The sequence below is a fragment of the Anser cygnoides genome, chromosome 7, assembly GCF_040182565.1.
Source record: "Anser cygnoides isolate HZ-2024a breed goose chromosome 7, Taihu_goose_T2T_genome, whole genome shotgun sequence".
In the NCBI taxonomy this organism is placed as follows: Eukaryota; Metazoa; Chordata; class Aves; order Anseriformes; family Anatidae; genus Anser; species Anser cygnoides.
This window is the reverse complement of record NC_089879.1, coordinates 16,966,652-16,984,843: the sequence shown is the minus strand read 5'-3', so window position 1 is coordinate 16,984,843 and position 18,192 is coordinate 16,966,652. Positions and strand designations below refer to the sequence as shown.

Genomic DNA, 18,192 nt, shown 5'->3' with positions numbered 1-18,192 from the left:
TTTAATGAGAAAGAACTATGTTAAAACTAAAGATGAAGCAAATGAGTGCTTTAGAGGTGTTAGTAATGTACACAATTAAAAATTGTGTCTGGATTTCATTCTATTTTACTCTGAAATATCTTACTTTACTATCTTTACCATATTTTAACTGAAATTAGCATACCCTGAACACATTCTGATGCAGTTTAGGATAAATGTCTTTTAGAAAACTACACTGGAATATTTCATATAAATCTTTTCACTTCTGTTGTTTCCTCCCTTCTCACTCCCACAGAACTACTTGTCAATGAAGATTGTAAAACCAATTTAAAAGAAGAGTTTTTTCACCTCATCTTCTTAAATAGCAGTGAGGTTTTGCCTCAGGCTGTGGACCAAATTCAGCATGCTTATTGTCTGCTACTATTTTGAACTGGAAAATAGATGAGAAGAAAGAATTTAACCAAGGTTAGCCAAGGTTCAAGGGGTCATGACTGGTGTTTTAAAAAAACACACAAACAAACAAGACCTTGTGTGTATATTTCTTGACTTCAGTAGTATCTACACATGGTAAGGTTCTATCTTCCATTGCTTTTAAACTTTTTTTTTTTTTAATAAAAATCACTCAGGAGACTGCCTGCTCTTGCTATCTCTATTTTTTTATGGATACTTTTATGGACACTTTTGAGAATTCCTCTGTATTGGGTACACCTTGAAACTTTGCATTTTAAATTAATAAAAAACAAACCCTACTTATAATTACAGATGCCTAAGAAACCTCACAGTGCATGAATAATGGGTCAGATGTTTTCAGAAAAGATTCCAGCATCATTCTGCTTTAAATTCTTAGTTATTGCACTGTAGACTTAACAACGCTGTACGTATCTTGACAACTGCATGCACACAGAAATAAATACATTAATATACTGTTTACTTACTGTAATGTAAAAATGGTTAAATAAAGTTATCCACAAGTAAAATGCAAGTTTCCAGATTTCATTTCTTTTGCAAAACCGCAATGCATTAGGTATTGTATAGTGTCAATCAGAGGAAATAAGCCTATTAATCTGGAGTTTATGGTATTTTATTATTGTCTTCACAGTGAAGAATAAGGAAATACTTCTGCACAAAATTCTAATGAATTTACTCATTAACAAGGAAATTAATAAAGAAATGAAACTTCTTGAATAATTCCATTATACTCCTTGGATTTAGAGATGATCTTGAATCAGAATATAAAAGGATATACAACCTAGTTCAATCCTGGTTTGAAACATGATCTGAATGCACAGTATTTTATTTAGACTCCTCCTCCTAGTTACCATAGAATATAAAATAATCTGCACTAAATTCAGGGTTATAGTCTGGAATTCCACCTTGATTTTATGAAGGACCAAAGTAGAAGCATTCTCCAGTGCTTTAAATGTAAAAAATCTGCAGCAGAACCTGAAATCAACATTTTGTATGATAGTCACATTCTTAACTGCATTAAGATTCCTGCTGTCTTTAAAAGGATGGCAGTAACAACTGCAAGAATTAGTCTTGAAAAAAAATCTGTTGTGTATTTAATGGCACACAATGCTTTTTACAGCACTGTGAACTAACCATGCACTTGTCAGGCAAAATAAAAAAAAAAATGTTACTGATTTAATTCTGTAGAATAAGCTATAGTAAAGGTATTACATAAATGTGAAGTCCTTTTGGCAAGAGGGGAGGCAGAAGTAGCAGTCATCCTGTCAAAAAGATAATAACACCCTTATTTTTTGGTTAAGACACTGTCAAGCATCTTGACCTATGAATGAGAGCTCAGAGCTGGAACTAATCACTATCCAGACAGATTGTCCCTTCACTAATGATGAAATAGCACTCCAGAAATAACCAGTAATTGTGTCACCTAATGTTTGATCATCCACTATTAAAATCTGTCCCAGTCAATGCCATAAATATGACAGAAGGTAAAAATCACAGCAGCCTTATTTTCATTCTATAACAAGAAAGTGTGTTACTTGTAATGGTTGTCATTAGGCCAGCATTTAACTTTAAGGAGGTATTTAAGAACAGCATTCCTCAGAAACCAATTATGAAGCAGAGTAGAGATCTGAGCAAGCCTCTTCACCTAGCATTTGAAGGAGGGGCAGGTATTGCCCCTTCTGAGTTCACTGTCTTCCAGATGCCTCTTTGTGTAAACATGCATAGGCATGATAGTTTCACTACAATTATGCAAATGACACTTAAAAACATAACTGAAAAGTTTGAGAAGCTAGTCTGCCTCCCAGCTTGTCCCCATAACAAACAAAAGAATACACATGTTCACACGCAAGAAAGTGTGACACACGCAAGTAGTGTGACTAGAAAGCCTCACTTAGGCCATGTTGCTCCAGTTACCAGCAACTGAGGGAAACACCCTCTGAGGATACAGAAAAAAGGGCAGGGTATAGATGTACCTAACACTCTTCCTTACAATAGGAAACAAATAAACCCTAGGAATTCCTCTTCCTGGGAGGTTGCTTTGCCTCAATTAATAATAACCTGTCAAATATAAATGTCCATGATTTTTTGACTATAAAAATACAAGATTTTTGTGTTACTATCTTCAGTACTACAACTAGGCGTACATCTCTAGTTGATCTTCGCCCTCAGTCTGTGTTTTGGCACATGAGAGTCACAAGTCGAACGCTTTTCTGATCAAATTTTCCCTCAAGGCCTGGAACAGATCTATGCCACTCTTTCCACAAGCTGTGTCCTTCAAGTTTACAGCCTTTTAAAGCAGTTTGGGAAGTACAGCCACACAATCAAAAAAGTCAAATCTACCCTTCATCCATGACAGAGAAGATCAGGTCACAACAGATGCTCAATATTCAGTTCCTTCCTTAGTAGTCGGGAGAACAAAGTGAAATAAACTCTGTTTTTCACTTCAGCAATTCCACAGGCACCGTCATCCAAAATATTTTGGGCTGTGAGCTGATGTGCTCAGTTCAAGAGCACTCCTGTCACAATTCCTTAGTGCACAGACTCTACGTTCCACAGAGATGATTATCTGGGTCCAAAGTGACTTCTGTTTTGGAAAAAATCTATTTGATGAGGCTGCCTTCTCTGCACCTGAGTGTCCTTAAAACATGAGATGATAGCTGGCTGAAACAGCCTGGGAAAGGCTAAAGCTAGACAGGAAGCACTTTTAACAAAAATGGCTAAATAAAAGCACTATCTCACTTGCCAGCAATACATCAGAGTCCTGGCTCTGACACTGTGTTATGTTCAAGAAGCAGCAGCTGCACTCTTTGATACATTCAGCTTTCCAAGAAGCATGCTATTTCTTATCAGATGCCCTTCAAATGATGGTAAATGCTTCCTATATTCACCCCAAACCCTGACTACTGAAATGGACTGTAAGAAGGTTAACAGCTGCTGTCACGTACTTTACAACTGCACAGATTATACAAGAAAGAATCATTGAGAAAAAATCTGCACCTAAACCAGCTCGGGGTAAGATAAAGGAGTAAACTCACGAACACCCACAATGTCCTTGCATTTCTTCGAACAACCACAAGATGACATCCCAAGTCTCATGTGTTCACAAAGGCTTTCCAGTTTCATTCCTATCCTGAATACAGTTCACATATGAACAGTAACATTATTTAATAATTAAGGGAAAACACAATCCCATCAAAGTCCATTGCTGCAAAGTGTATTTAGCAAGCACAGTTGCAAATGCATTTGGGACTTACCAATTCTACAAATATATATAATTTATATTACATATATATATTATTATATATATTAATATATATAATATAATGTATAGAATATATATTTATATATAATATATATTGGATATATGTAATATATAATATATTGATATTATTTAATATATAAATAATAAATATATATAATTATATAATATATATATACAAATAGAAAGGGATTGAAAGAGAAAGGCTGGTCCCCATTGACTGTGAAAGTTTCATTCTGCAGCTGCAGCTGTGAAAGTTTCCACTCTGTGCCACTAGATGCCTAAGTATCTACTAGCAACTTGAAAGCAGAACCAAACAGTGAGATTGTAGCACTCATTGCTGAATCTTGCATATGCTATCTCAGCTAGAAAATAATACTCAGGGCTTTACACTTGTGTAAAGTTGTGCATGAAGAAAGCTGTCATGTATATAGACAGGCAACTGAATTAGAAAGTAAATTCTCCAAAGAAGGAAAAATATAAAGTTCTCTAAAAATACATATATTAAAAAAAAGAGGGAACATAGACACTATGTCCACTGAGTCCAACAGCACTCTGACCACAAATCTACCCTTCAAAAACGTTTGTCTCTTTTGTAAGCTTTTGCTATGGCCAACAGATGAAATCCATTGACAAGAGCAAGATGAACAGAGATGGGAAAACGCATACTTTCTTGAAGCCACCAGAAAGCTCTGAATACACTACAGTTGCTTATGAAAGACTCCAAGGCAGTTGTATTACTTTCCCAGCCCTAACAGGTGCCACAACTAGCAGCAGAAAGCACTGGGGCACTCAGAGCACTGCTGGAGGTAACACAGATGCCCTGAACACAGCACGGGGACCACCAGCCAGCTCAAAGGGATCTATAAGTGCCAGCACAGAGGAGTGGGGCATTCACTGACTTCCTTTAGGGGTGTTACTTCATCATCAGTGAGGGACAATGAGCCTATAGCATCTTCCCCCTCATAGCTCAGAGCTGCAGCAAGGTGCCAGCTTCCATTCAGGACCCACAGACCAAGCCACCTCTCCTCCATTCTTTCCTGCATCAGTGCTGCTACCACAATAGTGGTGCTGGAGGGTGTCCCCACCAACACCCCACCAGTAAGGGCACACTCAGCCAGGTAACAGGTTCAGGCTTAAACCTTTCAGGCAGAGAAGTGAACCGAACCTGTACAGACCTCCCTTCTGACTGTACTGCTTCAAGCACAAGCCTTCACAGATACCGAATCTTTTGGCCATGACTAAGCTTAAGTGTCATGCTTCTCAGCTGTAAGAAGACACAGACACTTCCATAAAGGAAGAGATGCAGAACTAGTAGTGCCTGGGGAGTTTATATTAACCTTAAGTGCAACTGCTCTTAGGCGGTAATGAAACAATTATAGATTTGCACCTAAACTCCTCTCAGTAGTACCTCTTTAAACAGCTATGCCCTCTAATCAGATCTGCCAGTGAGAGCAGATGAAACAATGCAGATGAGCAATATGAAACAGAAATTAAAGAAACAAAGCTGTAGCCATCATCAGACAAGGAGCAATGAATAAATCAATATCATGCTGTTACAATGTTGTTCTATCCAACATAATTAGCTCATGTTCACACTTCATATTTGATTTTGTCACAGGTCTCAAAAAAAGTCACATTGAAAAGGAACAAAGATTCAAATGTTGACAATGAGAATAACCAATTAGGCCTCCTGTACAAGAAAAGATTAAGAGGTCAGCCCTAGCCTGAAAAGTGACAAAGTAACAAGAAAATACATCTACAGTAAGCTACAGAAAGGTAGAGAACATAGAAATCTGATGCTTTTATTCAGGGAATGTATTAAAACCATGTAAAACCATGCATGTGCACACATGAAAACTCCTTTCCCCTCAAAACCTTCAACTGAAAAGGCAAAAAAAAATTACAAAACATTAGAGGAGACATTTTAGTGCAGATTTTAACTGTTGGAACAAACCATCAGACCATATAACTCGATAAGAACAAAAAGCTGCAATACCTCCCTACATTTACATATTTGGACAACACTACAAAACAAACACGCTCTTACACTTCACTGCATCCCATGCTTACTGGCAGGAATCTCCAGGAAGGCATTCAACTCAGGCTGCACTGCACAACTGGGAGCAGCAGGATACACTCACAGCTGTGAGAGACGTTCTTCCTTGCAGAATTCCCAAGCTTTCCTGCCTTTAGTGTATATTCCTTCTTGCTACTCAGGTTATCAGATCAAATACCATGAAAACACAATTAATTAAATTCTCTAAAGACCATGGATCAGCTTCAGAGTCACCATTCTAGTGGAGTACACCTCACAGTACACTGGCAGCATTACTATTTATTCCTATTCACTACCATGCCCTCAACCAACAAAATCAGAACACCACCAACTTCTTCCTACACCCTTTTTGATTCTTTTTAGTGTGTGACTATCCTCTTATTTGCTTCAAACCATAGTACTATAGTGTATTGACACAAATCATGGAGGGTATGGCCTACAGAATAGTATCTTAAGCTGATTTAGACATCAAACAAGATATTCTCAAACTAAGTCCTCAGTTAGCATTCCCCTTGCCCCAAAGCTCTGTTTCAGGACTGCTGGCAGACTCAGTGGACAAGAATACGTCTGCCACATAGGAATGACCTTCAGAAGAATTTATTTACTCATAGGAGGACAAATATCACAGGAAAACAAAAATAAAATTAAACAGCAAAAAAGTACTGAGCCACCAGTCCACACATACTAGAAATGAGGACAGACCTTGCAAATATGTCAACTAAGCAATCGAGATACAGAATCCTTTAAGACACTCAACAGCTACTCTAAGTGTAAAAGACAGATAAAAATGTATGCTAACACAATGAAAGCTCCAGTTTGTAGCATACCCTTAGATATCACTATCTGGGAGAAAAGCATCAGGGCTTCTGCAGCAAAATTTCAGATTTCCCAACACTCTTTTTCCTGATTTCAAGGGGAGAAGCTTTGCAGAAGTATTCCGTACATGAATCTGCTCTCCTGGATACATGAAGCCTTTGTTTTAATTAACATGCCTAACAAAAGCTTACTTCAGACAACTGACAGTTTTCTGAAAGTTTTCTTCTGGCTGAGAACTGGTAACAGTCAATCTGCGCCCTCACTTCAGCCCCATGCTCTTTCTACTAGGGTGCAGGAAACACACTGGATTCAGCACCTCTGGGAACTCTATAGCTATTAGCTCCTACTCTAAATCTCTGACACTCCCTGGCCTGGCACAAAAGATCAACTTCAGCGGGCTTTTTTCACAACTATTCCCATTTTGGAATAGAAATGAGATTTCTAAAACAATTCTGCCCACATCAGATCCACCTAGCCCAAAACACATACACTCTACCACAGAATCCATCAGCCCTCATGTGAAAGTCTGCACAGCGTACCTGATACTGTTAGAAAATTAAGAAAGAAAATAGACTGAAACAAGTATTTATACAATAAACAAAAGTACTGGAACACCTGGGCAGATGTTCATCCTGGTGTTCCCATACAGAGGCTCTGTCACTGGGGAGCTCTTTTAGCTTTGGGGTCTGTTTCGCGCATTGAAAATCCTGAAATAAAATGGTGATGGTCCCACTGTGCTGAGAGTTTAAACACACACACACACAAAAAGTAGACAGGTAGAAGCAATCAGCTCTGAGAAAGGATTTACTTGATTTACTTCAATTGCATATGTGCTGCGTGTGTTTTTAATTAGAAATCAGATGTCTCCACTCATCTTGCTCTGATCCATGCTGTGCCAACTTAAACCCTGCCAATGAATCTGAATAGTCAAACAAACCTCTGTCCCTCCCCAAACATCCACCATTCACATTAAATAAAGCACATAACAATGGAGGGAAAATAGACCTGAAAAGAGCTTATTTCCAAATGTAAAGGTCTAACCTGAGGGTAGCTATTTTCATGTAAATCTGAATTCTTCTCGCTCATATACATAAACCAAGAATTATCTGTTCACTTAACACTCTAAGCTTCTCTTATGCGATTAACAGGGAGGAGCAAATTAAAGGAAAATGGAATGGAAATCCCCCAAAGCAATAAAAGAGAAATGTAGCTCCCAAACTATCAAAAGACCCAAGAGCAAACTTTTGCATTCGAGGCAATAAGGAAAAAAAAAAAAAAAAAAAGGGGGTTGAAACCCCAAACCCATCTGGCACAGCAAAAGCTAGGCCAGCCTGGCAAAAGTTCTGCTGTTAGCATCAGTTCTAACTGCTGACTGGCTCTTTGTCCCTTCTGGAGCACATAGGAAAGCGTCTTCAATTCAGTCAGCCTTACCTTTGCTCACACAGTAGAGATGCTGATGCAGCGTTTCTGTGAGGAAATTACATTTTAAACACCTTCCCACAGCAATTGTTCAGCATCTGGCCACCTGCTCCATAAAACTTCAACTATATTGCGCGTTTCCACTGCTGCATGTCACTTCTACCTCAAAAGCTGAGTTTCTGGTTTGGAAACTGGAATTCCCAAATTTCATTTCCAATATTTTTGGTCGGAATGCAATTATATATTTATTAATGGTGTGAAAGGAATTAAAGAGGGAGAAAGAAATCTATTGCCCATCTGTGACAATAACATCCATGTTAGTTTTATCATAAATACTAATTTCCATGAAAAGCTGCAGAAAGCTACCCAAATTGCCTGCAGTAGTAGTAGCTTACATCTGAAGTAGGCAGAGGAACATACAAGCCCCATGTGGTGCTGGAGCTGTACAGACCCTCAGGATTACAAGCTGTAATAGTACATTGTCCCATTATCTACAACAGATGAACACACCCACACTACCTCAACTGAAATTTCAAGCTCAGTGAAATTATCTTCTATTATTCATAATCCTCTTAAAATTAAGTGGTTACATTGCCCCTTCTTAGCTGATTTAGAAAAGGTCTCTCTACTGGTGTTTCTAACCCAAGTAAGTTACTCCCAGCCTTGGGCAAAGTAGAAAGTGTTTCTATTAGCCCATATAGACAAGGCCATGTCATGCAAACTGCCAATTTAAGTGCTACTCTTTTTTTTTTTTTTTTTTTTTTTTTTAACTAGGATCATGGCAGGACAAATACTGAAGAGTGCAGATAAGAAAATGAATATATGTAAAAAAAATCTGACGATATAACAATATAAAAATAACAACATAAATAAAATAACAAATAAATAACAATATAAAAAAAGTCTGACAAAAATCTGACCCACACTATTGCGCACCCTATAAAATGTGAAAGGATTAAACTATTTACTGTAATTTCAACCAGAAAATCACCTGGGCCTTAGAAGAATGATATGAAACATTGGTCAGAATATCCTGAACTGGTCTACTCTAACACTTCCTGTACTACCCCAGTTGTAAGAGAACAGTGAAAAAACATATGGAAATAGCTGGCAGACATGACACCATAGAATGAACTCTGACGTGGAAGCCAAGTGCTAACATGAAGAGATCTTGGTGAACTGTAGTCTTATTGGGTTGGCATTTTTCAGATGAGCCATTTGTAAATTGCTTTCATCTTTGTCTGCATTAAATAAGCAAGAGAATGAGTAACAGGGAAGGAATCAAAAGGAGACAAATTAGCAGTGTATTGAATTATGCCATATGAGCTATTGCCTTGTAAACATGTAGATGGAGTCTTCACAGAATTTTCATGCTTTGTGATGCCACTAAAAATATATTAGGAAAAAGGCCAATAATTTACATTTCTAGGAGGAAAAAAAGCACTAGAAAATAGCAGTCTAGTAAGAATAATATTTATCAGTGAACATGACTGCTTCTGTGGATTGCTATCAAAGGACTCTTTCTCAAAAATCTCCTTTTCCAAAAGTCTACATTACTACTCATCCATGACTGTAAAACAAGAAAGATCACAGCACACCAAGTTTCTCACAAATATAACACCACTTTGACAGCTACGCCAGGAAGGAACCTGTCTGTTCTTTACATGCAGTGCATTTCTCATGGCAAAGCAGATCTGCCTGCACAGATGTCTGTATCTTCTCCATTACCACTTTTATTGTGGATAATCAGCTATTAACCATTCCTGACAGTCAAAAACAACCCCCAAACCTAAAATTGTACTTGTGTTGCTTAGTTCCTTCAGGTAAGTACATATCTCTGGAAGAACCATGCGTGACTTCAAGAGGAGTACTTTTAAATAATGGCAAAGCAAAAATGGTATGTCTCAAGGAAACATAATTCATTTGCACTCAAATCCATAGGCTGACTGTCCCCATATCAAACATTCAGACATTTCATATTCAAATATTTTGGCTTTTTGTTCCCAGGGCTCCACCTAGGAACACAGTGCCTTTGGTCTGGAAGACTGGATCATTGGATTGGTTTTATTTTTATCAGTCAGGTCTTCTCTTATGGTCCACATACCTCAAGATAAAAGCCTTAATCAACCCCTTGCTGTTTAAAATCCAATCACCATCCTGTTTGCATTATGCATGGTAAATCTCCACTGAGCTCAGCCTGTATACGGTAAAGAGGGTCTGAACTCTAATTAGCACAGAAAGCAGTGTGATACTTACTAGTATTTATTATGGCACTTAAGCAAGTATTTTTCTCAAGGGATGGAGCACTCAGGCTGCAGATTCATAAGCTCCTACCTTCACTCAGAAAAACTTGGCTGCAGCCTCAGCCCTTGAGCATGTCACGCAGAGTGCATACTTCACTAAGCTTGGAGGAACCTGGGAATACCTTATAAATGGCTGTCTACAGCAAGCAATGGTTCATCTGCTAATTTTGCTCTTTCAACACACACAGTATCCTCACTGCACTACTCTGGATGTTGGAAAGCTAACAGCAATTCCATACTGCCGTGAGGGAAAGGAAACGGAAGCATGATTATTAGACTGTGCTACGTGCTCTGCTAACAGGTAACTGTAGGCTTGATATAGCTGTCAGTGGAAATGGCTAAGACCTTCCCAGAGAGGGCTGATAAATGCTTTTATATGTGTAATTAAAAACAGTATCTCCAGACTATAAGAACAGTTTATCAAATGAAATACATTCTACTTAAAAATTCCATTATATGCATTTCAAGGGAAAGACATTTCACAGCAGCAAACACACTACCAAAATGTTTCTGAGGTACAAAACATGTGGACATCTCGTCCACAGTTCTTTCAGAAACCGCAAACAAATAATTAGCCCTTCTGAACTCAAGAGTCTCGCAGCCTGTAGTTAATGTGATGTTACTAATGCATTTATAAACACCAGGCTCCAAAGCGAACAGTGAGATATTCCATCACAATTTAGATCTCTCATTAACTTCACCACCCTGACCAACATGCTGTCACTGGCAGAGTGTTTGACAGTTTACATTACCTGCAGACATGAGTTCGTGTCAATTCAATTAAGAAAGATTAATTCCAGAACTGACAATGCATAAATATTTTTAAATTACACCTGGTCTTGTTGGCAGTGCTTACTCCAAGACTGACTTCAGAAAAGAGAACATGTCTTTAGCCTCCTGGGCAGAAAGGCAAACTAGCAGGAAGGTGAAAGAAAGAATTTATTATGAATTCAGTATTCCATTATACTGTCCGAGTCTATCCTTTTTTAATCCCTCCCTCTCCCCTCAAATAATTAAACAAGCTTATCTCTCACTGTCTGTTACAGAATGAAAGGAAACAGGAAAGATTTGATTCAAACAGCCACTGCCAGAAAATTGTCAGAAGACATCTTTATGATCATCATTTGCTGACTGGTTTAGACCTAAATTTGTGTACATTATTGCTTTGGAGGCACATAGATACCATGGTGATAGACACCATATGAGAATGGAGATAGATAACATTTGACATTTATCTTCATGAACAAAGGCCTGGGTAACTCCCTACTGATCGCACTTCTGATGAGTGAAGATAAATGTCACATCAGACTAAGCCATCTCACATTCTGGTGAAACACTCTTACCCTTGGCTCTGGTGTGTAATAATGATATCTAGCTTCAGTGCATATGAACATGCTTTATTAGCTAAGTATCAAGCACAGGGTGATAAGATGATTTGCTCATTGTCATCAAACAGGTCAGAAACCAGAGGAGCCAGATTTCTTAAATACTGATCCAAGGTTAATCCACCAGAACAAACTTTCTCTAAGACTTCAATGTAACAATTAACGAGTCATTGCCTGAGAAGAGCATTTAAAACAGCAAAAACTCTCTACTACCATAGCCAAAGCAGTGTCATACTCAAATAAACTCTGTTGAGAAAGAGTGCAGCCCCGCATTATCATCAGTACTATCCTTCCCTTTTGGGACCTGAGTCATATCTTTGTGCTAAATTATACTGAACTATGCAAATGCACCAAGTTCAACGATACTAACCTTGGCTGATACTAAACAAGGCAGACATGTCCTTCGGATAATAGGATTGGGAATCTCTACTGAGATAAAGACTAGGAATACAAGAGGGAATGAGCGTTCAGCCAGCAATGGCAAAGCCAGGGAGAGGTAACATGTTCCCACCATGGCTGGCCCCATGATCTGCTTCTTCTGTTCTATTGAGTCAGTTTGGTATTACAGTTCAACAGGAAAAAAAAAATCTTTAATCACTTGTCATAAACATTCAAGATTATGATGATCAGACAAGACTTTTCTTATTTTTAAGTGCCCGCTGGTTGAAAAGATGGATTGAGTGTCTTGCAAGGTACCTTAAACTTGTCAAAGGCGAGTATGAGTACTTCATTGCTTGAGCCAAGCAGTATATGGCAGCATGAAAAAAAAAGATAAATGTTTAGGAAAGAAAAAAAAAAGTAATAAAGTAATAATGTATTTCAAATCTCATCTAAGGTCAATGATTTTTTAAGATGTGCCAAGGAAAAAAAAGTGTTTTAAAGACTAAACCTTTTTCAAGTCACTTTGGGTTTAAAAGTCCAAAGGAAACATGCACACACAAAACAAACAACAATAAAACAACAAACAAACAAAAACATGAAGGAAAGAGACCTCAAATACCACTAAGGCAGCATTTAAGTCTTTTCACATGCTTGACAACCCCCTCACCTCACCTCCCTAAAAAAACCTGGAGAAAACAATAAAATTAAAATATATAGAACAATTCACCCATGTGGAACTACAAAAGTGGACCTCTGCATAAACCCAAGATGCTTAGCGTGTCTGGAAAACAAGCTATCTACACGCGTATTACAGTTCTCACTTATCCAACCAGTCTTTACTATAACACTCTACATTTGATCTGGTCACCACACATATCAATGTTATTTTCACCAGATGCCGTTATCCTGTCTGACCACTGCACCCACTTGTGGGCTTCCTGCTCATGGTGAACGTAGACTTGACCTTGTAAGCCTTGACCTTGCCAAAACTTGCAACTTTAGGAGCTGAAAGCCTGCTGATCATAGCTTTGGGCCAGGAGTCCTGACTCCGAACAAATTTGTCCTACTGCTGTAATGTAGAATAACTGACAAATCTCTTCACTTCAACAACTTAGTAAGATCTTTTAAGGACTTCTGAGATCCGAACCCTTTTACTCTTACTGCTTCCTGCCCTGCATAGTCTGATTTTCCATGCAGAAAAGAAGTGGCTATAAGGAGGGAAAAAAAAAAAAAGGCAGCCTAAGTGCAGTAGCATAAAACTACAAAGTCTTTGGATTTAAGCCAGTTCACAGGTCTTGAATTTATAGCTGAAACATGGCTTTGCCAGCCTAGTTCTTTGGTTCATTTAGTAATAGTTCTGAAACTATTAATGTTCATTTCATTAACAGTTTGACAGTTTGCAGAATAGTGTAACTTTTATGAAGTGGGGCTGGGGGGGGCAATGCAATTATGAAATAAGCCATGAGTAGCCACTGAAGAACACGGCAGTGCTCGTCAGTTTGGGGGCCTGCTATCAGTATTCCTTGATAGAGTGCATTATTTTTTAAAATCAGAGACAAATATCAGCTAACATAGCAGGAGCAGAAAGATTTATTTTATGTCCTCCTCCTCTGCAAATAATCTGCCTCTTAAGATATTTGAATTGCATAACCTAGTGCCTACTTTCTTTGCTAACTTCTCTGTAACCACAGAAAAGATTAAAGTCCACCGTACTTTTCTACTTAGGGACACCAGCATCCTGAAAAAGGGGGTAGCTGCCTGTGTTTGGGGACACATGCAGATCACAATGTCCATGCTCTTGCAAGCAAGTAAAAGATGTCTCAGGCTGCGACACCCTGGACTAGCAAGCACATCTTTCATGACCATGACAGACACCCAGCAACTTTGGCATAGCGAGACCGCTAGTAGACTAATGAGCACTTTTAACAAAAACCTACATGCTAGAGAATGATTCTCCAAAAGGCCTGGGACAACCAAACAGTTTGAAGCAGAACACTATTTTTACAGCTGAAATAAATGTTGTACACAAGTGTGAAAATGGAAGAAAAAGAGTAAACGGAAAAATTCATAAAAGTTGCATGACAGATTAAGAAAGGGTTACAAAACAGACCAGGCATGTGTGTGCAATTAAATGCCCAGTTGCTACAGAAAGCAGCTAGCAAATAGAGTAACTACATAAAGCAGCGGAAGGGGCAAAACAAAATAATAGAAAAGGACAAGGAGAAATAAATACAAATGTCCTTCCTCCCTTTGTATCCCATTTGTTTGGCTTGTAAGGTCTTCGGTTACAGCTTCACCATCTTATGTGTTTCTAACATACATAGAACAAACTTGCAGACACTACAGATATAAATACTTAAGAGAATTACAGTGCAGCATGTGGCAGATGGTGCAGTATCAGAACAAAGAAGGCACTGAAAGGCTAACACGTTTAAGGTACCTTATATTTTGATTTTGGTCATGGAGAGGTGGTTTTGTTCTGACTCTTTGAAAAAGGGTATAATCTACAGCACTACGTGAGCAGTCTCTGCATCAGGCAATAGAAGACCTCCCTCTGAGATGTTTAGACCCCTCTATGTTTTCCTGAGTCAATCCAATATGACCACAGGGAAATCGAACTTCCCTAAAAGAGGGGCCATGAATGACATCAAACAGTGTATCTTACTGCCAACTTTAAAAGCAGCTATTTAAATTCTGTGTAAGCTTTATCCTAATACCAGGTTTTGATACAGGCACGTATTAGTTTTGTTTTGTTTTTACTATTAATGAATAGCAGTGGATAACTTTTTTTGTTTACCAGTTTTTAATGCCTCCAGATATTACAAGTCTCTTAAATTAAAACTGTCCCTCACATTTTAAACCATTTTCTCACCTGTATGAGCCACATCTAAGGCTAGCATCTTCCAAGCACATATGATACTTGTCATTTTTTAAAAGTCCACCCTAGGCTGCTTTAGAATAACCATTTTTTATTGTCTTCTACTAATATAGAGAAAAATAAGTCTACCTTGCTCTTTATACTTTTCAATTTTGCAAGGCATCATTTGCTTTTTAAATTGCAGATACTTTCTGTGTTTCTTAAACACGCCTAAGAGTCACTTGTCACCAGCCACATTAAAATATCACACTGATTAAATAATGCAAAAAGACCTGGCTTAAAATGAAATAGGCAGGAAATTAAAAATTATATTTGACACCTCATTTTTTAACTCAAACCATTGAAAAGGGGAAGAAAGGTTAAAACTACAAAAGTTCTTTTATCTATCAAATTAATCTAAGAGATTGAAGAGGGAGACAGAAGATGGTAGACTCTGCACGTTGTACCATCACCTAAATTTACCAACAGCCCGTTAAAGCCTGGACTGACAAGAGAACACACAGGACAATCCAGGATGCTGTAAGCAACAGAAACAGTGGTTCAGGTAACACTACTCCCACCAGGCAAGGGGAATGTACTCCTTTTGCCTTTGGAGCACTCTGAACCCTACGCTCAGAGCAACAGACAAAACAGTATTCCTAATCCCATAGATCTTTAATGATTTCAGGTCATTTATAGGGGTAAAGATACTGATTTCACTGGGCAATTCTGTTCATTTTTCTACTCTCCTTATAGAGTGCACATCCTCTGTGCCCTTTCTTGGAACTGACATGGCTCCATTTTAGGAGCAGATGAAGTGATTTCAAGTGATTCATATATCTCTTCCAACTGAAAAACACTGTCCTAGCGCATTTCTTCAATAATCTCTGTCTGATGTATTTCAATGTTGTTGAAAGGTACCTCCAGAAGCTGCTGCTAAGTTTCAGCTGTTCTCATAGACGCAGAAATAATCAATAGAAAATACAAGAAGACTAGCTGACCTGCTCTGCCTAGAAACGGCCCACAAGAGAATCTTGAAATGAGCTGATTTTATCTAAAATACCACAGTCATCCATGGACTAAGTAGACTAGAGGCTTAGCAAGTAGTGATGACCAATGAACTTGTGCCCAATGAATACCAAAAAGGTCTGGTAATTTGCTGATTACACCAGTACCAAGGGGGGTGCTCACTCATCAAAAGTATCTAAGTAATTGGGGTCCCTATCTTAACAGTAAGATTGCTTAGACACTTCTAGCAGAGCAGATGCCTATAAAAGAAACAAGTCCCCCCTGTAGAAAGCTGATACATTTTGCTGATTCACTTCATAGTCAGGTAACAAGAGGATGTAATAAACCACAACATGCTGCCTTGAACCATTAAAGCTTCATTAAGTGGAAGTGCTGCCCTACCAGTTAATTGACCACAAAGATAGGTCCAAAAGGTTATGGGCGAGCTTGACTTCCTCCTTAAGTGGAAGCCAGAGCTAGCAGTAAGCTTTCACCAGCCTCTGCTTTTTTCCTTCTGTAGGAGTTCCTCACACAGAGTTCAGGAATAGTACTGGCAAATGGCTGACATCAAACAACTGCAATGGATCCATTGGATACATTTCTGCGGTGATGAACAAGGAGACATGGGGCTGAAAATGAGGGCATCCATTACTCTTCTTACAGCGGTGGCCAAAGGAGCTTGATCATTGCTGGGTATGGTCAGTGCTAACTACACTCGAGGTAGACATACTTAACTAATGACCATAATACCACTTTCTAATAGTGAAAAAAGATTTCAAATCTAAAATACTAACGCTCTCACATTAAAAAAAAAAAAAATAGAATGAGTAATCACCAGGACTGAGACCAGACTGGAAACAAAATCAGAAAGTCTGTCTTGAAAGCAGAGAAGACAGAAGTTCAAAAACAAAGAGGAAGAAAAGGCCTGTAGGAGTAAAAACATGAGAAAAGAGGGTACAACTAGATGGAATGAGTTTCAGCAGCTGCAATCAAAATGGGCCAAGTAGAGACAAACTGTAGGATATTGAAAACAGGATATGTGCAGCTTGTGGAGAGACTCATCCCTAGAGTCCAGACAAAGAGAAGGGTAGTCATTTTGCAATAGACAGCTATGGTCAGCATTAAGCATGATGCTGTCAGACATCGTAGTCACAGCTGCTCAGCCTCCCTCCTTCCTTTCCTTTATCTTCCCCATTTAGAGTATGGCTGAGTTTGCACTAGTAGGGTAATAGCTTAAGACAGAAAAGTTTTTTAAAAAACAAACAAACAAACAAACATCACCTATCTAGTTTAGCCTCTTTCCATATGTGACTCCAAGCAAGACTCCTTGATATTCTGGCAAGCAGGCATGAGTAATCTAATGCAGTCAGAAGGTGCTAGGATCAAACCACACAGCAGAGTTAGTAAGACTGATGTGAAAAGTAGCTGGTCTCCTCCTGGCTTATTTACAGGAATGGCAGGAGACACCTAGACAAAGAAGACACAGAATTCTACAGAGCAGGGAAGAAGACATTGCATGCAGTGCATGCATTATGAGCAAAGAAAATCCAACAAACTTAAGAAAACATTTCTGAGAAGTCTGAAGTTTTAACTTGTCAATGATCTTCCCTAAAAATGAGACTCCAACAGTGATTTTTCTTTCCCAAAGATTCAGAGACCAGACAATTTAAACATCATCTCTGGAAAAAATACTCCTCTCATAATCTGCGGGTAATCAACAATTTCATGCATTAATAATGAGAGTCAAACACCACAAGCACTTCAGTGGGTGAATAAGGCATAAGGAAAACTATCCATCAGTGGGAGATAGTATCAGCTTTTGTGTATAGGTTATCTCAGAACAGCATTACACAACCCCTGCCAGCAGATTTCTAAACACAGGAGAACAGCTTCTGCCCCACACCGCTCAAATTTTTCCTTCTGCAATTTCTTAAGACATTTCCATATTTTTAATGGATTATGAATTTTTTAAATCCCCATACTTAAGTTAGGTCAGATCCCAAAAGAATTGTCTGAACACAGTTATAACACAAGGAAGAATTCCAAATTACTGAACAAGAATCATTAATATTATTACTTGATGCATACTCTGTTTCACTGACTCAAACTTTTTACCCCAAATCTATGTAATTAAATGTATCATGGCAAACACACATTCACAAAGAATCTGCTATTTGTACATTATCAAGAAATCTTATATGGCACTCCAGTTAATAGTAAAAGATCTTATCTCTAAGTCTCATTATATGGGTCATGAC

The 18,192-nt window shown here is 38.3% G+C and overlaps 1 protein-coding gene and 1 long non-coding RNA gene across 8 annotated transcripts in view; one reads left to right on the top strand and one right to left on the bottom strand.

Annotated features, from left to right (window-relative positions):
* Positions 1-587, top strand: part of MYOF (myoferlin) — a 70,072-nt gene extending 69,485 nt beyond the window's left edge. For all 7 annotated transcript variants that reach the window (XM_067000984.1, XM_067000983.1, XM_013189606.3 and 4 more), the window contains one exon: positions 275-587. In XM_067000984.1, coding sequence (XP_066857085.1) covers positions 275-310 — 36 coding nt within the window. In that variant the 3' untranslated portion in view covers positions 311-587. The remainder of the gene's footprint in view (positions 1-274) is intronic.
* Positions 1-18,192, bottom strand: part of LOC106041587 (uncharacterized) — a 63,073-nt gene that overhangs the window by 21,122 nt on the left and 23,759 nt on the right. The window lies entirely within an intron of this gene.